Source organism: Xiphophorus hellerii, chromosome 14 (assembly GCF_003331165.1).
Source record: "Xiphophorus hellerii strain 12219 chromosome 14, Xiphophorus_hellerii-4.1, whole genome shotgun sequence".
Taxonomy (NCBI): domain Eukaryota; kingdom Metazoa; phylum Chordata; class Actinopteri; order Cyprinodontiformes; family Poeciliidae; genus Xiphophorus; species Xiphophorus hellerii.
This window is the reverse complement of record NC_045685.1, coordinates 19218093-19236348: the sequence shown is the minus strand read 5'-3', so window position 1 is coordinate 19236348 and position 18256 is coordinate 19218093. Positions and strand designations below refer to the sequence as shown.

Below are 18256 nucleotides of genomic sequence, written 5' to 3'. Positions count from 1 at the left end.
ATCCATCTAGTAAGATCTTTTATTTTGGTGCTTGTGTTAACAATATTTTTTTTAAAAAAAGAAAACACAGTAGCTACAGTTATATCTACATTTTATCACTGTATATATATTTCTAATATTAATTTATTCAGTAAAAAATAGTAAACCTGGAAAACTGATTCAGTTTTTTGCATGATCTTATCAGCATTTTAAAAGATTTCCTTTTGTTTTTCAACAAAAATGATAAATTTTTATTATTACATGTTGTTCTGATATTCCTACTGAATGAAGCCTCTGGACCAAAAACCAATATTTTTTTTAAGTAAATGGTACAATTTGCAAAGCAAAACATTTTTACATGTATATACCAGAGAAGACATTGTTAAACTTAAGGTATAAAATGTTTAGGAAAACAAATAAAACCATTTTCTGTTTTAAACCAATTGACACAGTATCTTGCTGTTAATACTAAAGGAAAATGTCTCCAAAAGAGCCTCACCACACTAACACCAAACCAAGTTATTTCATAGATATTACTAACTTTGGAAAATAAAGAAATCCGGAGCAACTTGCAATTTTGTTTGCTTCCACATGGTGGCGATAAATCCTCGCTAACCAAACTGACCCTTTGAGATGAATCTTGAAGCATATACAAATTCAGCGGAGTAAAATGAAATTAAATCCGCCTTATTCGCATTAATTAACACAATTATGAAATTATTTAAAGTTAAAACTATTGTAAAAACTTTTTTTAAATATGTTGAAACAATGAACCACGCTGTAACATTTTAAAGATAAATAGGATCTAATTGGCAAGAATAAAGATCAGATAACATCAGTGAAAACTAGGCTGAGCTCTTATCTGTCAACACCTTAAACAGGTAAGTCTACCTCCATAAGGAACTGGGTCCAAATAATAATCCAGCTTGTCCAGCTACTGTAAACGGCGTGTTGGTGTTATAACAAATGCGCTCTGGCGCCTCCATTTAGGTCAGGTGATCCCATTTTTTCGTCTTCTATGATGCATAAAATGTCTAATAGGGGCAGCAACAGGAAAGTTGAGTCTGTTTATAACATTACAGGACATCTGCTACAATATTACTCACCACTGCTGCTTGTTGTTTTTCTTATTTCAATGCAACCTTCTACCGAGTCATAAAATAAATATATTATAAAGAGTCAAGACATGCAAAAGTTTGTCTTTATAGCAATAGGTCATAATAACAATAGTAGTGCATGTCATTATTATTATTATTAGTAGTTTTATTAGTAGTATAGTAGTAGTATTTTATTTTATTTTTTTATTCATTAGTGCGGTGTAATGTCCGCCACCATCCGTCATTGACCTGGCTGTCCAGCAGCGGCTCGTTAAACAGCACACAGCCCGTCAGACGAGCGGAAGTGAGGGGCCCAGGGTACATAGGGTCCCGGGGCCACCGCTGCTGGCCAATGAGCAGCGAGAATGTAAACGCTATTACAAAACAGAGGCTGTGTGAAGCTGCTGAGAAACAGCTAGATAAACGCCAGGAACTAGAACTTTCAAAATAAGAGCTTGAGACAAACCGTTTCACCCACAGAATGAGATATTCATATTTTTTGGAATGTAAAATTTGGATAAAAGTGCAAAATCAATCATTTTACCTTTATATTACTTGCTTAATCTGAACATATAGAGTAATGTTCATTTTAATATTCCACATTTCCCACAGCTGCTTTATATAACAAATATCTGCATGAAATGAACAGTGCATGTGTAGCCGCTTTAATATGTGCACCTTGCACACAAGAACGCCTACATTGATGCTATTGCCAATGAAGATACCGCTCATAAAATAGATTATTCATTTAATTAGTTCTTTTAGAAGGCTGAATGCATGTAAACAAATAAATTGTGAGATTTCTATACTTAGAAACTGTATTGTTAATTAGAAACGGTTTAGAGACAAAACCGACAAAGCTTTTTCACATCAGCTAGCTCTGTTTTAGAGTTTACTTTTTAAACAGATACTTAAAAAGTCATGAGTAGTAAAATTAAGTCTGGATCATCTTACGCATAGGCAACAATTTAAAGTTTTGCCCTTTTATCTTCAGCTTGAGTATTGAGGCAGGATTGCAGTTTTCAACTGCAACCTTTGGCTTACTCTTAATTATTAACCCTCGTTTTACACCCCCAAAACATAAAATGCAAAAGGAAAAAGAAAATACTGGCTGCCCTTTGGGTAAATTTGATCCAGAACCACCACTGGATGCATAGGAAATATTTGGGATTCACTACTTTCCCAATAGCTGCCTTCTATAGTCCGAAAAAATACTTTTAAAACAAAACATTCATAAACAATTTACTACAGTTTTCTATATAATCATAGGTAATCTTTTAATTGGGCTTTTATTTAGAAAAGCCGCCTTATACTTCTTCCGGCAGGGCTTCTGTTTAGCCTAACGGCTGTTCGCTGAGAGCCGGAGGGGCGGCAGTCAGTCAGTCAGACAGTGAAAGTGAAGGCGGAGACCAGCCCAGCGCCGAAAACTCAGCCTCTTCTGGATCGCGTTCAACTCCCCCCCTAAAAAAAAAAAAAAAAAACCCCGATCCAAAAACTGAGACCTGAAGAGGAAGGAAAACAAGGGGAAAAAAAGACGAGGTGCTCCTAACTTCTTTTCACCTCTGTCTGCCAAGAATTGTCTTCCGGTGTTGACTTTTTGTTGTTGTTGTTGCACCGCAAGAGAAAAGGGGCTCCAAACAAAGTTGAGCGTGAGAAATGTGAAGCTACCGGCTTGTGTGTTTCCAACCAGGCTCCAGGACTCCCCCATTAATCCATGCAGTACAGTGCAATGGTACGTGAACATGGGTTATATTACTGCTTTCAAATGTTGCGATAACGCTCTGTGTGTAATTTCCATTTGTATTCATGTGATATCTTTATATGTTGTCCTTTCTGCCGCTGCGTGGCGGAGAACGCAGCAGAAAGTTCCCTGAACTTGGCGCAGATGACCTCCTCATTCCCTCTGGTGTGTGTGTGAACTTTGTGCGGACTGTTGACAGCTCTGTAGGACCCGCAGAAACACGTGCGCGGCTGCAGAGCAACAATGTTTAACTTTAGGTGCCTTTTTGTGCAAAACACAACCGTATGCGTGCAAAAACATGCGCACTACGTGCACGTTTCACTTGATTTTATTAAAAGCAGGGGCGCAAAACAGGGGGGGGCTTTCAAGGGGGCTGTTTTCATACCCCAAAATTAGCAGAACAGGCTGTCTTAAGTGTGTAAACCATTTAAAATATGCAATTACGTAATAAAAATAAAGGTTAAATTAGTTATTACCCCTTCTTTTTCTAGTGGCACCCTCAGCATAAAGCGTCTATTAGAAATGGATAAAACATAAATGTCTTGTTTTTGATCCAGTCACATTTTCTAATTGAAAACCAGTTATTAAAAAAAGCATTTGATTTTGTTTTAAAGTACAACAAATTTAGATTTGAACTAAAACAGCTGAGCAAAAAATTTTAATTTACTTATCTCCAGTTTAAAATAATAAAAACCTGTGACTGTCATATATTTTTGACCATAGGAGGCGTAATTTCTCTTCTACATGTGTTTCCTTTTTATTTCAACAAAAACAAATATCAACAATCAAGAACGTGGGAAATTATTATTTTAAACCAGTTTTTGTTGTATTTTTAAATCGCGCTCTGTAGTGGCTCTCTGTACTACGGACAGTGACGTCACGGGGTGAAGAGTTCACATTCTCAAAACGAGCTGAGGTGGTCCAGGTGTAAGAATATGAGCCATTTTATGTTTTCTAAACCAAAAAAAAAGAAGAAAAGAATACATTTTTGCTTAGAGAAATTAAAATGTGCTTTTACTAATTTATTTTGTATTTCCATACGCAGTTTATTAAAAAAACAAAATGCTTATTTTGGTTGTTTGTTACCGATTTTTACTAATTTGCTTGTAAATGATAATATTAGTAAATTATACACCACCCATATAGGGGCTTTATTAAACGTATCCTACTACTTAAGAACAATAACAAAAAAAAGTGAGGTAATGTCAGAAACCCAGACGTGCACATGAAAAGTTTGCATCAACTTGGGAGCGACCTAAGCTGGGAAAGGAGGTTGGAAATGTGCTTTTTTTTATCCTCTGTGTGGCCGAAGCTTTGGTCCAAAGTCCCCGAAGCTCATAAAATAATTCAGCCAAAGTGAGGGGAGTAAATGAATTGTGTGCTGAAGGAGAGGAGGGAAGGTGCCGAGGGGGAGGTGGATGTGACTGAAGGAGAAGAAGGAGAGGGAGGATGAGGAGGAGGAGGAGGGGTGTGACTGTAATTACGAGAGAGAGAGAGAGAGAGAAAAAGAGAGAGAGAGGACGGGGGTTAGAAAAAAAGAGGGGAGAGGAAAAAAGTTGGATCTGATTTGCTGGAATCGCGCAGGACCGACTGAAGGTGGAAGCGCTCGGTTTCATATCAGCTCTGGCTGGAAGCTTTTAGCAGGGGGCGAACCGTCCCGGCACTCTGCGCCCTGCGAAGCTCCGCGCAGAGAGAGAGAGAGACAGAGAGAGAGAGAGGAAGAGAGAGAGAGAGAAAGGGAACACGTCGTAGCGGCGGAGCACGCACAGCTCCAAGTTGCTTCTCCTTCTACTTTTACATGCCAGCTCCTGCGTATTAAAAACACAAAACCTTTTTTTTTTTCCCCCTCCGCGGTGGCGACAATCTTTGGATCGAGACTCTTCATGGATATTCTTGGATAATTTCCCTTCGGATTGCTGCTCCACACGCGTACACACACCCACACACACACACACACACCCACACACGCGCGCACACACACCGTCTCTCTTCTTGCATGGTGCGCACCGATCGGTCCAGGACGATGGAGTGATCGGAGGAATAAGTCCACCTACAATCACTTTTTCTCTCTCTGTGTGTGCTCAGCGCCGTCTCGACATGTATTCTCCGATTTGTCTAACTCAGGTACTCGTGTCTGTTTCTTCTCATTTCCTTTTTTTATTTTGCTTGTTTTGTAAAGTATGCAGTTGGGGGCGAGTTTGGCACATGTAGGTTGGATACAAGGTCCTGTATGCGCGCTCTGAATCTGCAATGTTGGAAACTCTTTTTATTAATTTCAACAAAAAAAATACCTGAACATGAAGGAATTATTATTGATAAAATATTACCTCGTTACTTTGGGGATTTTATTGTAATTTATATGGTAAAATTAAGGCCAGCACGTCAAAAACAATAACGGCGTTTGACTGTAAAATCAAACACTAATTTATTTACTTACCTTGAATAAAACGCAGGACAAACTGTAATTTATGTCACCTCTCAGTTGTGCAAACCTGGTGCATGTTTCTAAAATAATGCAAAGTTGACTTATTTAGTTCACCTTAAATTAAACTTGCTTGGAGTTTTTTCTTCCTTCCACCAGAATGCATACTTAAATCTGCAGCAGGATCATTAAAACCAATTATCCAGTGCAGAATGCAGCAGCTTTACTGTAAAAGAATCACAAACGGTGGAGTGGCATGCCATTGCCTCAGCAGTGCAGAACCGTCCCGAATCCAGTCGTTTAACTGTTTAAATAACAAACAAATGGCTTTACAGTGACTGATTAGGTCGTAGTTGAAATGTGACTACAGTGCCTGGTGTTTTAAATTCAGCTGTAAAATGAATGTGCTATAAGGCGTCAGTGGCAGCTGAACTGGAAAAATCAAACAGTAATTTCCAGGTTTAAATAAACTGCTTTGAATGATCATTACATTTGCAACTTTTTTTTTTTTTTTAAATTCTTGTTCAAATTAAATCATAATATTTTAGTGAGTAGTATTGAACAGGGTTGTTTTACAGTCAGTGTCATTGTAGTTTACAGCTTTTTCCGAGTGTATTTAGCAGAAGTGTGGATAATTTGCTAGTTTTACTGTAAAAAAATAATAAAATAAAATAAAGTCTCCACGGTGAAATGCCGTATATTACCACAACAATGAATGAAGCTTTGGCAGTGTATCAATTTTAATACTCAAGCAACAAATAATTTCAATCCCTCTTAAAATGATCACTCTAGTTGTGTATTTTTAAAAAAAATCACATCTATTAGTTCTTCAGTTCTTATATTTCTGGATATATATATATATTTCTTTCTTTCTTTATTTTTTTGCCTTATGTGTGAACATGCATGCTCTCACTTACCTCAACCTGCTGCTGTGACGCCTGAATTTTCCCACTGTGTGACAATGCAGAACATTTCTATTTGATTCCATCCTTATCTGTGTATTAAGTTCATTTTTGATAAGCTTCCTCATTAGTTTACTTCCAATACGCACGTTTGCTTCATTTCTCTAACTTTTCACACACTTCCCAGGCTATAACCTGCTCTGCCTTTACGTGTTCCCCCAGCCCCATTCCCAGAAAAGTATGTATTTTTATTCCAATTAAAACCCTCTTCAGTGGTGCTGGGAGAAGATAAAGCCACTTTCTCTTTAGGAAGATCACATGCACCGATAAGGTTGATTCAGCGCTTGGACAGGGGTTGCTGCAGACTGTTTTGGCTGACTCAGTGTGACTGTTTATATTTTACTTGGCATAAGTTAGTGATTGACTGAGATGCGGTTTAGTTTGTGCTTAAGAGGATTGTGCTTTTATGGCTCTAACTGAAGAGCACCGCTCAGGCCCTGGCCAAGTCATTTATCTTCACAGCTTTAGGCTTTGTTAGCCCGCTTAAAGAAAAAATAATAATGATTGTTATTTAAATATTTTAAGTTGCTTCATGAAGAAGAAAGGGGTTTTTTTCTCTCTCTTTTTTTTAGAAAGAGCTTCTTTTGAGGACATTTAGTAGAATTTCAAAGTTTACTTTTGTCGTTTTTAATTGGAGGTGACATAAAAAAAATAAGCTCTGATGATCATTTTTGCAAATGGAAAGCTGCACAGTTTTCCCTCAGCGTGACATCTCGCTTTTAAAAATAACAATCTGCGGGCTTTAAAAAGCCGCTCTCTGCTTCGGCTGACGAATGATTACATTGTGCGATTTGGACGCTGAAGCAAAGTTTGACTGTGCAGAGACGATTTGTGGCTTTCCAGCGGCATGCAGGCACACACACACACACACACACACCCCCACGCACGCACACACTCGTACACCGAGAGTGGATTTCTGTGGTTTCCCATCGCCCGCTTTGCCTGACTGCCTTCAAAAAGAACAATGTGTGGTTTGACTCCTCAGAAGCCTGCTTAAACAAGAGGAGGAGGGCGATGGGGGAGCGGTTGCTGCTTACGCTTATTAAATTTGACATTTTAATGACCTGAAAGCTAAGATAATTCCACGTTTCCGTTTCTCACCTGGAGGAGCTGCAGTTTGTGATCGGATTGTTCGTACAATCCTGACGACAAAGAGCAGCAGTTAATGAAAACTGTGTCAGGATTACTGAAGTCTTAACCTTATTAAGAAAATAAAATAAAAATAAAAAAAAGGTGAAAGGGTTAGTAAATCATGAAATGTGTCCCTTTTGTTTTTAAATAGAATCTAAAGAGACTCGTCAAATGCAAAAAAAATTGCAAAACCATTGGTGTTTTTTTTTCAAAACAATATATACATATGTTTTCGAATCAGAGTTTTCAAAGTATGCCTATCACAGTAGGAAAAGTCACGTAAAAAATGTCGATTTTTTTCTAATCTTGGAATTACTTATTAGAATAAAGTAGCTTTGTAAATATTTAGAAATTATTGCATAGTTTTGTAAAAAAAAAAAAAAAAATTGAGTTTTTGTGTGAAAATGCATAAAAACAGCTGAAATGTTGTTTCCCATCTATCCATGAAGAATCGTCTTACCATCAGACTCTGCAACACCATCCTGTCCAGAAGCTTATCCTCTGTTCTTAGTGAGCGGGATAAGTTCACTGTGGAAGAGGGAGAGTTTGATGAGCGGCCCGCAGCATGACCAGAAAATACAAATTCTGGCATAATTTGGTTTTTTTGTCAGACTTACAGAAAAATAGTTCAACATAAAATAATTTTATTCGTGATCTGACTTCCCTCCTGTTAATTTAAAAAATAAAATAAATTTTTTTTACTGAAATGATTACATTTCTTCCGTCTCTTTTCCCCTCCGACTCCTCCAGGATGAATTTCATCCCTTCATCGAGGCGCTTCTCCCTCACGTCCGTGCCATCGCCTACACGTGGTTCAACCTGCAGGCCCGAAAGCGCAAGTACTTCAAGAAGCACGAGAAGCGGATGTCCAAGGACGAGGAGCGCGCCGTGAAGGATGAGCTCCTGGGTGAGAAGCCTGAGGTCAAGCAGAAGTGGGCCTCCAGGCTGCTGGCCAAGCTGCGGAAGGACATTCGGCAGGAGTACCGGGAGGACTTCGTCCTCAGCGTGACGGGCAAGAAGCCGCCGTGCTGCGTTCTGTCCAACCCGGACCAGAAGGGCAAGATCCGCCGGATCGACTGCTTGCGGCAGGCCGACAAAGTCTGGCGCCTGGACCTGGTGATGGTCATCCTCTTCAAGGGCATCCCTCTGGAAAGTACGGACGGCGAGCGGCTCGTCAAGTCTCCACATTGCACCAACCCAGCACTTTGTGTCCAGCCTCACCACATAACAGTATCGGTCAAGGAGCTGGACTTGTTTCTAGCATACTATGTCCAGGACCAAGGTACGTTCAACCTCAGACTGTGTGTGTGCGTGCGTGCGTATGTGTGTATATATAGAGATGTGTTTGTGTGATGGCTTGGTGAGGTCAGGGGTCACATGTGTTAGTTTCTGACTCAGACTGGGCTGCGGTCATCGCTGTTTGTACCAGACAAGTAAACACCAGAAATGTGAGCAGCAGAACTGCTGAAACACGTTCAGGTTTTTTTTTTTTTTTTTGTTTTTTTTCATGCACGACTCATTATTGAGCAAAAAAACTAAATGTGTTTCCAGTATGAAACATTTCTAACTTAGCTGTGCCGCTGCAGCAGCTCCTGCCCGTGTGAAGCCATTGTTGCAGAGTGTGTGTTTGTCTGCACATGGAGCCACGCTGGCTTGCACAAACCAACACACGCCCTTCAGTTCTGCCTGTCGGGCCGGATAAACACTGACATTTACAGAGAAGCTGTTGCACGAATGCAGGAACACACAAGTGGATTATTTTCTGATTATTATTGGTCAAAATTGCATTTTTTTAAATCTTAAAAAACTCGTTGGTTTTAATAGAAAGCAAGAGAACAACACGAATTAGGACTATTTTTAAAATTGATTATTTCTTCATCTATATATTTGCTGTTGAGAAAACGGCATGAATTACTTTTTAATTTTCAGCCATAAGAATTGACCAGTTTTCCCCTTAAAATGCTCTGACTGGATTTTGGCAGGTCGAACAAACTCAATTCAGTTAAAAAATTTAAAATTGCCTCAGTTGGTAACAAATATGGCCTTATTGCATTTGTTTGAATCCAATCAAACAGACAGATTTAAAATTAGTAACATTAATTCTGATTAGTTCTTATTATCAAACAATTCAGGCAACTTCTGTGGCAATAAAGAGTCAGATCATTTTAATGTAAAGCTGGTTGATTCTGATGATTGAAAACACTAAAATAATGCTGAAAAATATAGATTTTTCACCCCATTCATTGCAATTCTTAAAATTAAGATTCCACATTAATCTTACTCTCTAAACCATCTACACTGGCATGTCCTTTAATGTTTTGATTAAATTAATGTGAGAGACGTTAACGGGAATAATCTTGTAATTTCGTCATTTTCTGTCAGATTTAAACTGCAAACCGTCATCAAAGACCCTGCAGAACAAATTGTAGTCGCTGGGAGGAAAAATACAAGTTGATTAATATTGAATTCATCAGATCTAACCTCCGAAAAAGACTAGAAATCAGGATCAGACAGGATTTTTAAGATATATATTTTTCCATCTCAATTCTTTCTTGATGCATATCAAAACACGTCCATGTAGGAACATTCATGCTGACATAGAAACCTTTAACATTTTAAATTACTACAAGCTCCTCTTGTTTTGAAAAGAAATAATTTGGAAAATAATTATATTTTTTCAATTTTGATTTAGTTTTAGAGATCTGAGTCAGAGTATTTGTAACTGATCTGCTCCGACTGGTTATAGCAGGTAAAATATATATTAAAACCCATGTTTTATTCCTTTTCATTAATTGCATGAAAACTGAGATTTCCCACTAATTTTAGTCTGTGAATGCATCAATCAAAATGTTTATTTTTACGCATTTACATAAAATAATATAAATGAAATAAATGGGAACATCCCTATATATATATATATATATTTTTTGATTCAAAATTAAAATTTTCCGTTGATGAAACTGCAGAACATTTTTTTTTTAGCTTTCATGACAGAAATCTTCAGTATCAGGCAGAAAAAGTCTGATCATCTCAGATGTTTTTGTTCCTATTTCTAAACACACCTTCTTTAGATTTGTGCTGAATTGTAAATTTGTCACATTTTATTAATTTCTTAAAACCTAATTTAAGAGTTGAGTATTTCTACGTATTGCATGTCGTGCTGGAATAAATTTAAATAAGTTAAATTGAAAAAGAAAATATTTAACTTATTAGAGATTACATTTGTAGTCAGATTTAATTTTTCTCTTCAGTTTTCACGAAAGACTTTACTTTTTTTGCTAAAATCTTCTGTGATTTTGCAACTTTGCATGTGACGAGCTGTAATTTCAGCAGCCATCTGAACAAATGCGACTCCTTCATTTCCTCATACCTCATCGGTCTCACTCTTCTAAAGTTCCTTTTCTCTGCTGACGGCACAGGAATGCCTCCCCTCCTGGGTTTGCTCCACGATGAAATCCCCTTTCATTGAATCTGTAGCTGCAGCATCGAAACGCTCTGCCATTGAGAGGAGGAACGGTGGTTTAGCTAGCTCATTACCATCAAATCCTGGGCGCCATTTTGTGTTTGATAAGTGCCAGGGAAAGCAGAAGGCACAGCACGGAGACAATAATGGTTGCCACTGGCACCGGGGTTGGCATCAGACCCTCCTTTTGTGTCCTTTGTAGGATGCCACCGCTCCCCTTGTTCTGCATCTGCTGCGTTTTAACCGCTCCGTGCCAACATTTAAAACACCGCTCTTTTAGTGAAGGTTTTTTTTCTCTCTCTCTCTTTTAACTGTCAATATCAAAGATTTCTCCTAAGAAAGATGTTTGGTTTTTTGCGTGAAGTTTGAAATTTTGATGATCATTTTTAGTGTTTTCACTACAAGAATTGAAAAACATGTACACTTATTTGTTCCACTTGTAAGTGTTTTTTTTTTTGCAAAAATAAAAAGTCTTTTCCCTCTTCCTTTAAGTCGCCAAGCGCTGCCCAAACCCAGACGGCGCAGCCATGTTGTGGACGGCAAGGCGCTGCGCCGCCATTTTGTTCCACACGGTGCCAGGGAGGCAGGGCGGATCGCCGCCCGACGGTTGTTAGAGGTTCGGAGGTTGGCATCAAACCCTCTTTTGTCTGCGTGCAGCGTGCCTTTGATTCGTCGGTTGGCATCCGCAATGCAGTGGGCACACTGGAAAGTTGTTTTTTTTTTTCCCCTCGATGGTGGCAGAATGGAAGCCGCCGCCGCCTTTTGTTCAGCTGCAACTGCACGAAACAAACAAACATACAATCAAACACAAAGAAACCAGCAAATCGGGCTCCGGCTGAAAGAGTATCCACTGTTCAGACTGTGCTTTTAATATATTGTTCTTTTTGTGTCCTGCTCTGCTGAGCTGCGTAATCGAGTAACAGAAATGATTTCGCCTCCTTTATTTTTGTCGTCGGCGTTTTTAAGAAATAATAATAATAATAAAAAAGGGCTGTACGTTTCGAGTGGGTTTGCTGTTAATCCCCGCTGGTTCGTGCCTGAGAAAGGTCGGCAGGTTGGCAGCGAGAGTCCCTGGTGAATTTTGAGAGGGCACTCACAAAAATTCACCCCCTTGTTCTGGGGCACAGACGCGTTTAGCCAGGCTCGGCTGCAGCGCCCATGTGCATGCCCAGATGAATGCCCGCTGGGAAGTAGGCTGAGGGCCTGGAATGAGGGAAGGAGGGGGTCGGGATTCATGGCATCCATTGTGCCAACTGGCTGTTCAAACTGACTCCTAGCTTCTCACACACACACATGTTCTGCACAGTCACTCCGTTGCGCCGTTTTATCTGATTAAACCAGAAGTGCAGTTCTTTTCCCTTCTCTTCTTTCAATCATCTCCTCTCCACACCTGCGCTTGTGTTTTGCATATCCATTTTGACAGCTTGATGGAATAGTTGCAACAAGGCATGCAGATACTCATCGTGTCGGGACGTGTCGCGGGTTCTGTAAGCTTCGCTTTGTGTTTTGCTTCTTCTTTTTTTTTTGTGTGCAGCAACTGTACGTCTGCAGGACGGGAACAATCTTCTCTTTCGTCTAATCCCGAACCCTTCAGGAGGTACGGGGCCATTCTTTTCTGACATCACAGGCAGCACACAAACAAAACGTACATTTTTGGCTCCGTTACATGTGTGATGAGTAGTCTCTCAGATTAGGGAGCTCCAGTCTGGGCACTTTCAATCTGGTGTGTCTTATTGGCTTGACAAGCTCATAGATTACAACAGAATTTGCATCTCGATGACAGAAGAGAATAAACATTTTCAAACGGATCAGTCCAGAGATGCTGGATTGCTAAATTGAAAACAGGGATCCCTAATGGCTTGAGTGAAGCTTAGCAGACTTGGCGTATGTCTTCACTCAGTCTGGAGTTTAGTAGAAAGTTTGCATGAAGGACACGGTCAAACGAATATTTCTACTGTAATTTGTGAGAAAGCAGACTCTGTGTCGGTGAAAAAAAACAAAAAAAAAACAATTTTCCTCAACCAGACCCTAAAAATAAAGCTCTACAGTTGGGACTTTTGGTACGTTTTCAAGTGCGAATAAATAGTAATCACTGTAGCTATAAATTTTAACGCTGAGTTGGGAAGCCTATAGAGGTCGGGGTCAAGCTGCGTTCCCATTACTCCACTGCTGAAAGTTAACACGGCCATAAAACATCATTACCTTGACTTTGCAACTTCTCTTTTTTTCACACCGTCACGATAGTTTTAGTAAATGGATAGATTACCTCTGAATGCAAGCTGACATGTGAATGGAGACCCTGTTTTACGATCACCAGACTTAACCTTTGGCCCCCACGACCACCAGCAGCCCCGTCACTCCCCCCAGTCTCATGGGGTCAGGACTTCTGCGGAGGGATGTGGCACCGCGTCCTCTGAAGTTTAATTGAGCAAAACAGATCGGTGAGAACACGAGTTTCAGGGCACGTGGAGGAGGAAGACTTTTTTTGTTTTGTTTTGTTGTCTGGCGATCCCCTCGTTGACCTCCTCAATCAGGGTCAAACCGCAGCGGTCGAAGGATCACTCATGGTCTTTTGGCAACTGTTTGTCTCCGTTCTCACCCCTCCCACCGCCCTCTCCTGCCTCCTCTTCTGGTCTGGCTGGTGGTCCCTTGGTTCACTGGCCTAAGTGAGGGGGAGTAATAGGCAGCGCTGGCTTCCTCCCACATCCCTCAACCCCTCAGCCAGGTTGCGATCTTTGTGACCGGCCATTGCGCGCTTACCACCCCGTGAGAGCTAGCCGTTTGCATGTTGTTTTCCACCCGGCTGCCTCAGAAGCTGTTGGTCAGACGCTTGGTGGTGAGGTCCGACCTTCTGGGTCACAGCGGAGGTCTGTGACTAAGCACAACATCCAACCCTCCCCTTCCTCCACACTTCCTCTTATCCTCCTCAGCCATCAGAAATCACCCCTGCGGCACGCTGCCCAGCCGAATGACTCTCTCTTTCTCTCTCTCTGCTTCTTTTTCCAAGTTTCTTTTTTTCTTTTCTCGCTCCCTGGCTTCCCCTCAAGTCTGAGTCTGCGACCCATGACAGCTGTCCTAGACCCAGGCGCTTGGCCAGAGAAACAGTGGCTGAGATCACGCCAGGAGCGTGTTCTGAAGACACCGGGGCCAACCTCAAGTTAATTTTTAAATTTGTTTGGAGGGGTTAGGTTTCTTTTTTACAAGCCGAACAGGCTTTGATACTTAGAGATGAATTTTAATTTAGGGAGAAAAAAAGAGTTTAAGCTACAATTCCAGGAAAAAGCCGTATGGAAGAGATCTCCGCAGTGAACTGCGCAACCCTTCCCTTTAGCTTTCCTTCGGTCTTCCTTATTAGTATGCAATAGAGCCTGTGGTGTCTCGCTACGTCTCTCTCAGAGCCATAACCTATCGAACACTTTCTCTCAATCTAATCCACTTAGAACTCCCTCCCAGCTTCACCGCTTGCCTTATTGATTTCCGCTTCCCACTAAATGTCTTCCCGATCCTTTTTCCCGGGAGCTATTTATGTTTTGCAATGCACTCTTTCTTTGCTCGGTTTTCTAATGCCTCCCTACCTTCATCTCTTCTCTGGGATCTTTGGTTGGTTTCTGACTTCCCCCGGCCTCCTCCTCTCCTCTCCTCTCCCCTCCTGCTCCCTCTCCAACACCGACCTGGGTGCAGAGCAGCCAGGTTGCCTGGCTCAGTATGAGGCTTGTGTTATTAGCAGCGGGGCTTTGCTCGAGCAAATACCTCAAGGCTTAAACAGGCCGTGTTACCTCCTTAGCCCTCTTTTGTGTTCCCTGTGTACATAAATTTCCATGGAAACAAGGCAGCCCGGAGCAGAGGCCACGGAGAAATGTGGATGCTTTGCTTCTTTTTTTTTTCTCCTGGCTAAATTTACAACTCCCTCTCCTGCTTCGCTGTGCTGTGTTTAATGTGCTTGGGTCACAGTTTGCCCTGTTGCATCCAAAAATGGGACAAGGACTTTTTTTTGTTTGTTTTTGGCAATGCAAGCTAAAAGTATTTTGCTGGAGAGTCTGTTTCCATGTAATTCAGGAGGAGATGGAGTTTTTGCATTTTTTGGACGCTCTTGTTGAAGGACTGCAGTTCGTGTCATTAGTCCACGGTTAAGATCTCAGCCTCCCAACACTTTCCCAGGCTTTTTCCAAGGACCCCAAATGCATTTCAAATCCCCCTGAGGCCACTTGACTGGAGGACCAGCACCTCCCACTCCCCCCACACCGGATAAATTTCCCACCCCCACCCCCTGTCTGCCAGTCCTCCCCAAATGAAGACAAATGGGTACATTCACCCCCCCTACCCCAGCCACCACACCGTACCTCACTGTCCTTCCTCACAAAGCAGACCCTCTCCCCTCTGCCTGAGCTTCTCCATCCAGAGACTGCCTTCTCTTCTTTTTCAACGGAGAAGCGTAACTGCTTGGAAAAACTTAGTGTTGTCCCATCTGCCTGCAAGACTGATCAAGTAAGGCAGCAGGATCTGGGCTGAAAAGAGGGATAAGAAGGTTCAGACGGGAGACACAAAAGTGTCAGAGAACTTGTAAGAGGATGTTTTTTTTTCTTTTTTTCAAGTTGGTCAGGAGAAAAGGACCCTCAAGTATCAGAATGAGACTTTCATGCAAAAGCCAGTTCCTTTTAGCCCGGACGGAGGCTGCTGAACGACTAATGAAGGGGAGAGAGAATGGGAAGGGGTGGTAGGTGAGGTGTTATGGGGGAACTTTGAGCAGGAACAGACAATCACTTTGGTTTCCCAGGAGACACTGACTTCTCCCTGCATCACCCCCCACATGCACACCCTTCTTTGCGCCGTCAAAGCCTCTTTTCAGTCCAGACAGGGTCGATCCGAGGCTCAGAGTGATGGGTGTCTCTTCTTTTGTCTCTCAGTACAGTACGCCCCATTGCTGCGACGGCTCGACGAGGTCTGGGCGAGACAGAAGAAGAAAGGCCCGTCGTTGCACTGCTGTGCGAAGTGTACTTTAGCCCGAGCGTTTTGTTGTTGTTGTTGTTGTTTGGCCCTTGGGTTGGGTGGGGGTTGTCGGGTTGAATCCCCCAGAGGATTTCTTTTCAAAGTCGATGCAGCAGGTTGTTGAGGGGTTATGGGGTTTAAAGTTTGGGAACGGCCTGCTTGGGACTGATTCATCAGGAACCCCATTGAGTTGTCAGAAGATGTGCGCTCCTCCCTCGCATATGCCAGGTTGACGTCTAGAAATAGTGCCAAGTTTGGAAAACAATTGTTATAGCAGAAGATCTTTGGTTTCTTCAAGCTTTACGTTCATGTTAACACCCTTACCTACTCAAACTTGGAGGACTCTGAGCTTCTTAAGTTGTTGCTCTAACCTGTGGGTCAGCATCCCTTTTAAGAAAATGATGGCTTAACAACAGAGAGACTCACACAACATGTTCTTGGACTGTGGGAATCGGGAGTACAGTGAGAAAACCACCTTATGCAGAGGGAGAGTATGCAAACTCAACATTCAAAGACGCAAGCCAAATAACTTTAAAGCATTCCTATGGTCCTAAAGTGGACAAGGTTTTCTATAACAGAGACGTAGATAGAGTGACATCGAGGTCCCTCACATGCAGCTGTAACATATTACAGTTCCTCCAGGATTTTGCGATTGTTTTTGTGATTTCTTTGCATTCAAAATCACAGGAAATGTTTGCAAGGAATTTTGCAATATATTTTCCTCATTAAACCTCTTCCAAAAGTACTTGTTGCATAATTTCCTGCCACTCTTCAAGAGCAGAGGGAGCCTGCTCCACTGTCCTTTGTGCTTATGTACGATGGTAAATGTGTCTTTTTGTTCCTCGCCCATCAATCATTAACTATAACTTGACATCAAGTAAAGTGGAGGCAGCAGTGTAGTCAAAGTAAGAAATACTGCTAGTTAGTCACTTTTGCAGAAAATATAGATATTAATAAGTCAAGACATCAAGATGAAGACATCTATTAATGTCTGAATGTGATTAAAAAGTTTTTTTATGTTGACCTAACAATCAAATCAAGCCCAATTTTTAATGTGGTTGCAGAGAAAATCCTACTTTAATTGATCAATTATTGCAGGAAAGGTTATGTACCTGCAACAAAACCCAATAAACGCTCCGACGTAATTAGGAAACTACAAAGAAACTACATAAAAATCCATCACTTCAGGAACACCAAAACAGCAGATGTTACAGATTTTCTACAGAACAAATAATATTCACCCTTTCCTAATGAGTCTTTTGTTCTTACATAAACATAATGGGGGGTTTAATATCGGTGTCAGAGATAAAAACACTCACAGCCAACAACGGTAAAACTGTAAAATCTCAATTCACGGCAATTCCATTAGATTTGAATTCAGCATGACAATCAAAACCTTTAATCAAAGTTTGGATTGTTTCTTATTCTTTAAAAATGTCAGTTCGGTTCTGAGTTAGCTTTTAGGCAGAGCTCTGTAACCAGGCCCTGATTTTCAATCGAGGAAGAGAAAAGTTTACCAACCCTGTGCAACTTTGCCTCTAATTCATTGAAATCCCCTCCAGTTTTTCCCTTCTTTCACCAACATCTCAGGGCTCCAACTGGTTAGAACTCTGAGGAAACCTCTCCTTAATTTAAATGCAAAAATGCACGTTAAGACACGCTATTGCTTACATATGCCTTTAATCTTCTGCGTGCAGAAACAAATCGACTTCAAACATTAGATTATTACACACTAGCAGTTTAAAACGTGGCGTTTAGAGTCTGTTAGCGGCTGCTCTTTAGTGCTCTGACATCTGTGAGGGAAAACACGGAAAGTGAGAGTCTTTTAAAAGCTTGTTCCAGATTTACCATGTGTAGATTGTAATTAGGCCTTCAACATGTGTGCGTACCTACAACCGACAATTATGCTGCGGATTTGTACCAAAAAAACAACTCTACCCTTTTATAATGAGTTATCAGGCTAAAACAGTCTGGTACGTGCAAATAAAACACAGATCCTGGCTAATTTCAGGTTTGCTGTGATGTAACAACAGATTTTCACTGTTAACTAGCTTAGCTGTTCTTGAGAAGTTGTTAGAGAAACCCTTCCTGACCTTCAGATGAAGAATGCACAACCTCATCATTTCCCTCCATGGGATCCCAGCCGGGTTTGCTCGGTGTTTCCGGGGAACATCTTCATCTGCTTAAACAGGCCTGTTCTGCAAATGTTTTAGACATTTTTCCTCCTTTTTTTTTCTCCCTCTTCTTTTTGCAAAACCTCTGGCTGTAACTTGGGGTTGCCATATGTGTCTTGTTAAAGGCAGTTATGACAAATGGCAGCAGCTGTACAAACTAATCTCTCTGTAGCTTTCACACATGGCGCCCAATTAACAATGGGCCACTGTGGCCCTAATCCATGGTGCAGCTATCCTCTGGTCCGTCTTGCAGAGCCTAACCGCCCCTGGAGACTCTTTCCCTCCGCGGTCCGACCAGCCA

The 18256-nt window shown here is 41.2% G+C and overlaps 1 protein-coding gene across 5 annotated transcripts in view; it reads left to right on the top strand.

Annotated features, from left to right (window-relative positions):
* Window positions 1-2463: 2463 nt before the first annotated feature.
* Window positions 2464-18256, top strand: part of LOC116732832 (nuclear factor 1 B-type-like) — a 93152-nt gene continuing 77359 nt past the window's right edge. For 2 of the 5 annotated variants that reach the window (XM_032583342.1, XM_032583338.1), the window contains exons 1-2: window positions 4331-4941; window positions 8083-8614. In XM_032583342.1, coding sequence (XP_032439233.1) covers window positions 4915-4941; window positions 8083-8614 — 559 coding nt within the window. In that variant the 5' untranslated portion in view covers window positions 4331-4914. Of the gene's footprint in view, window positions 2809-4330; window positions 4942-8082; window positions 8615-18256 lie in introns of those variants that run through there. The other 3 variants (XM_032583340.1, XM_032583341.1, XM_032583339.1) reach the window with 3 other exon arrangements.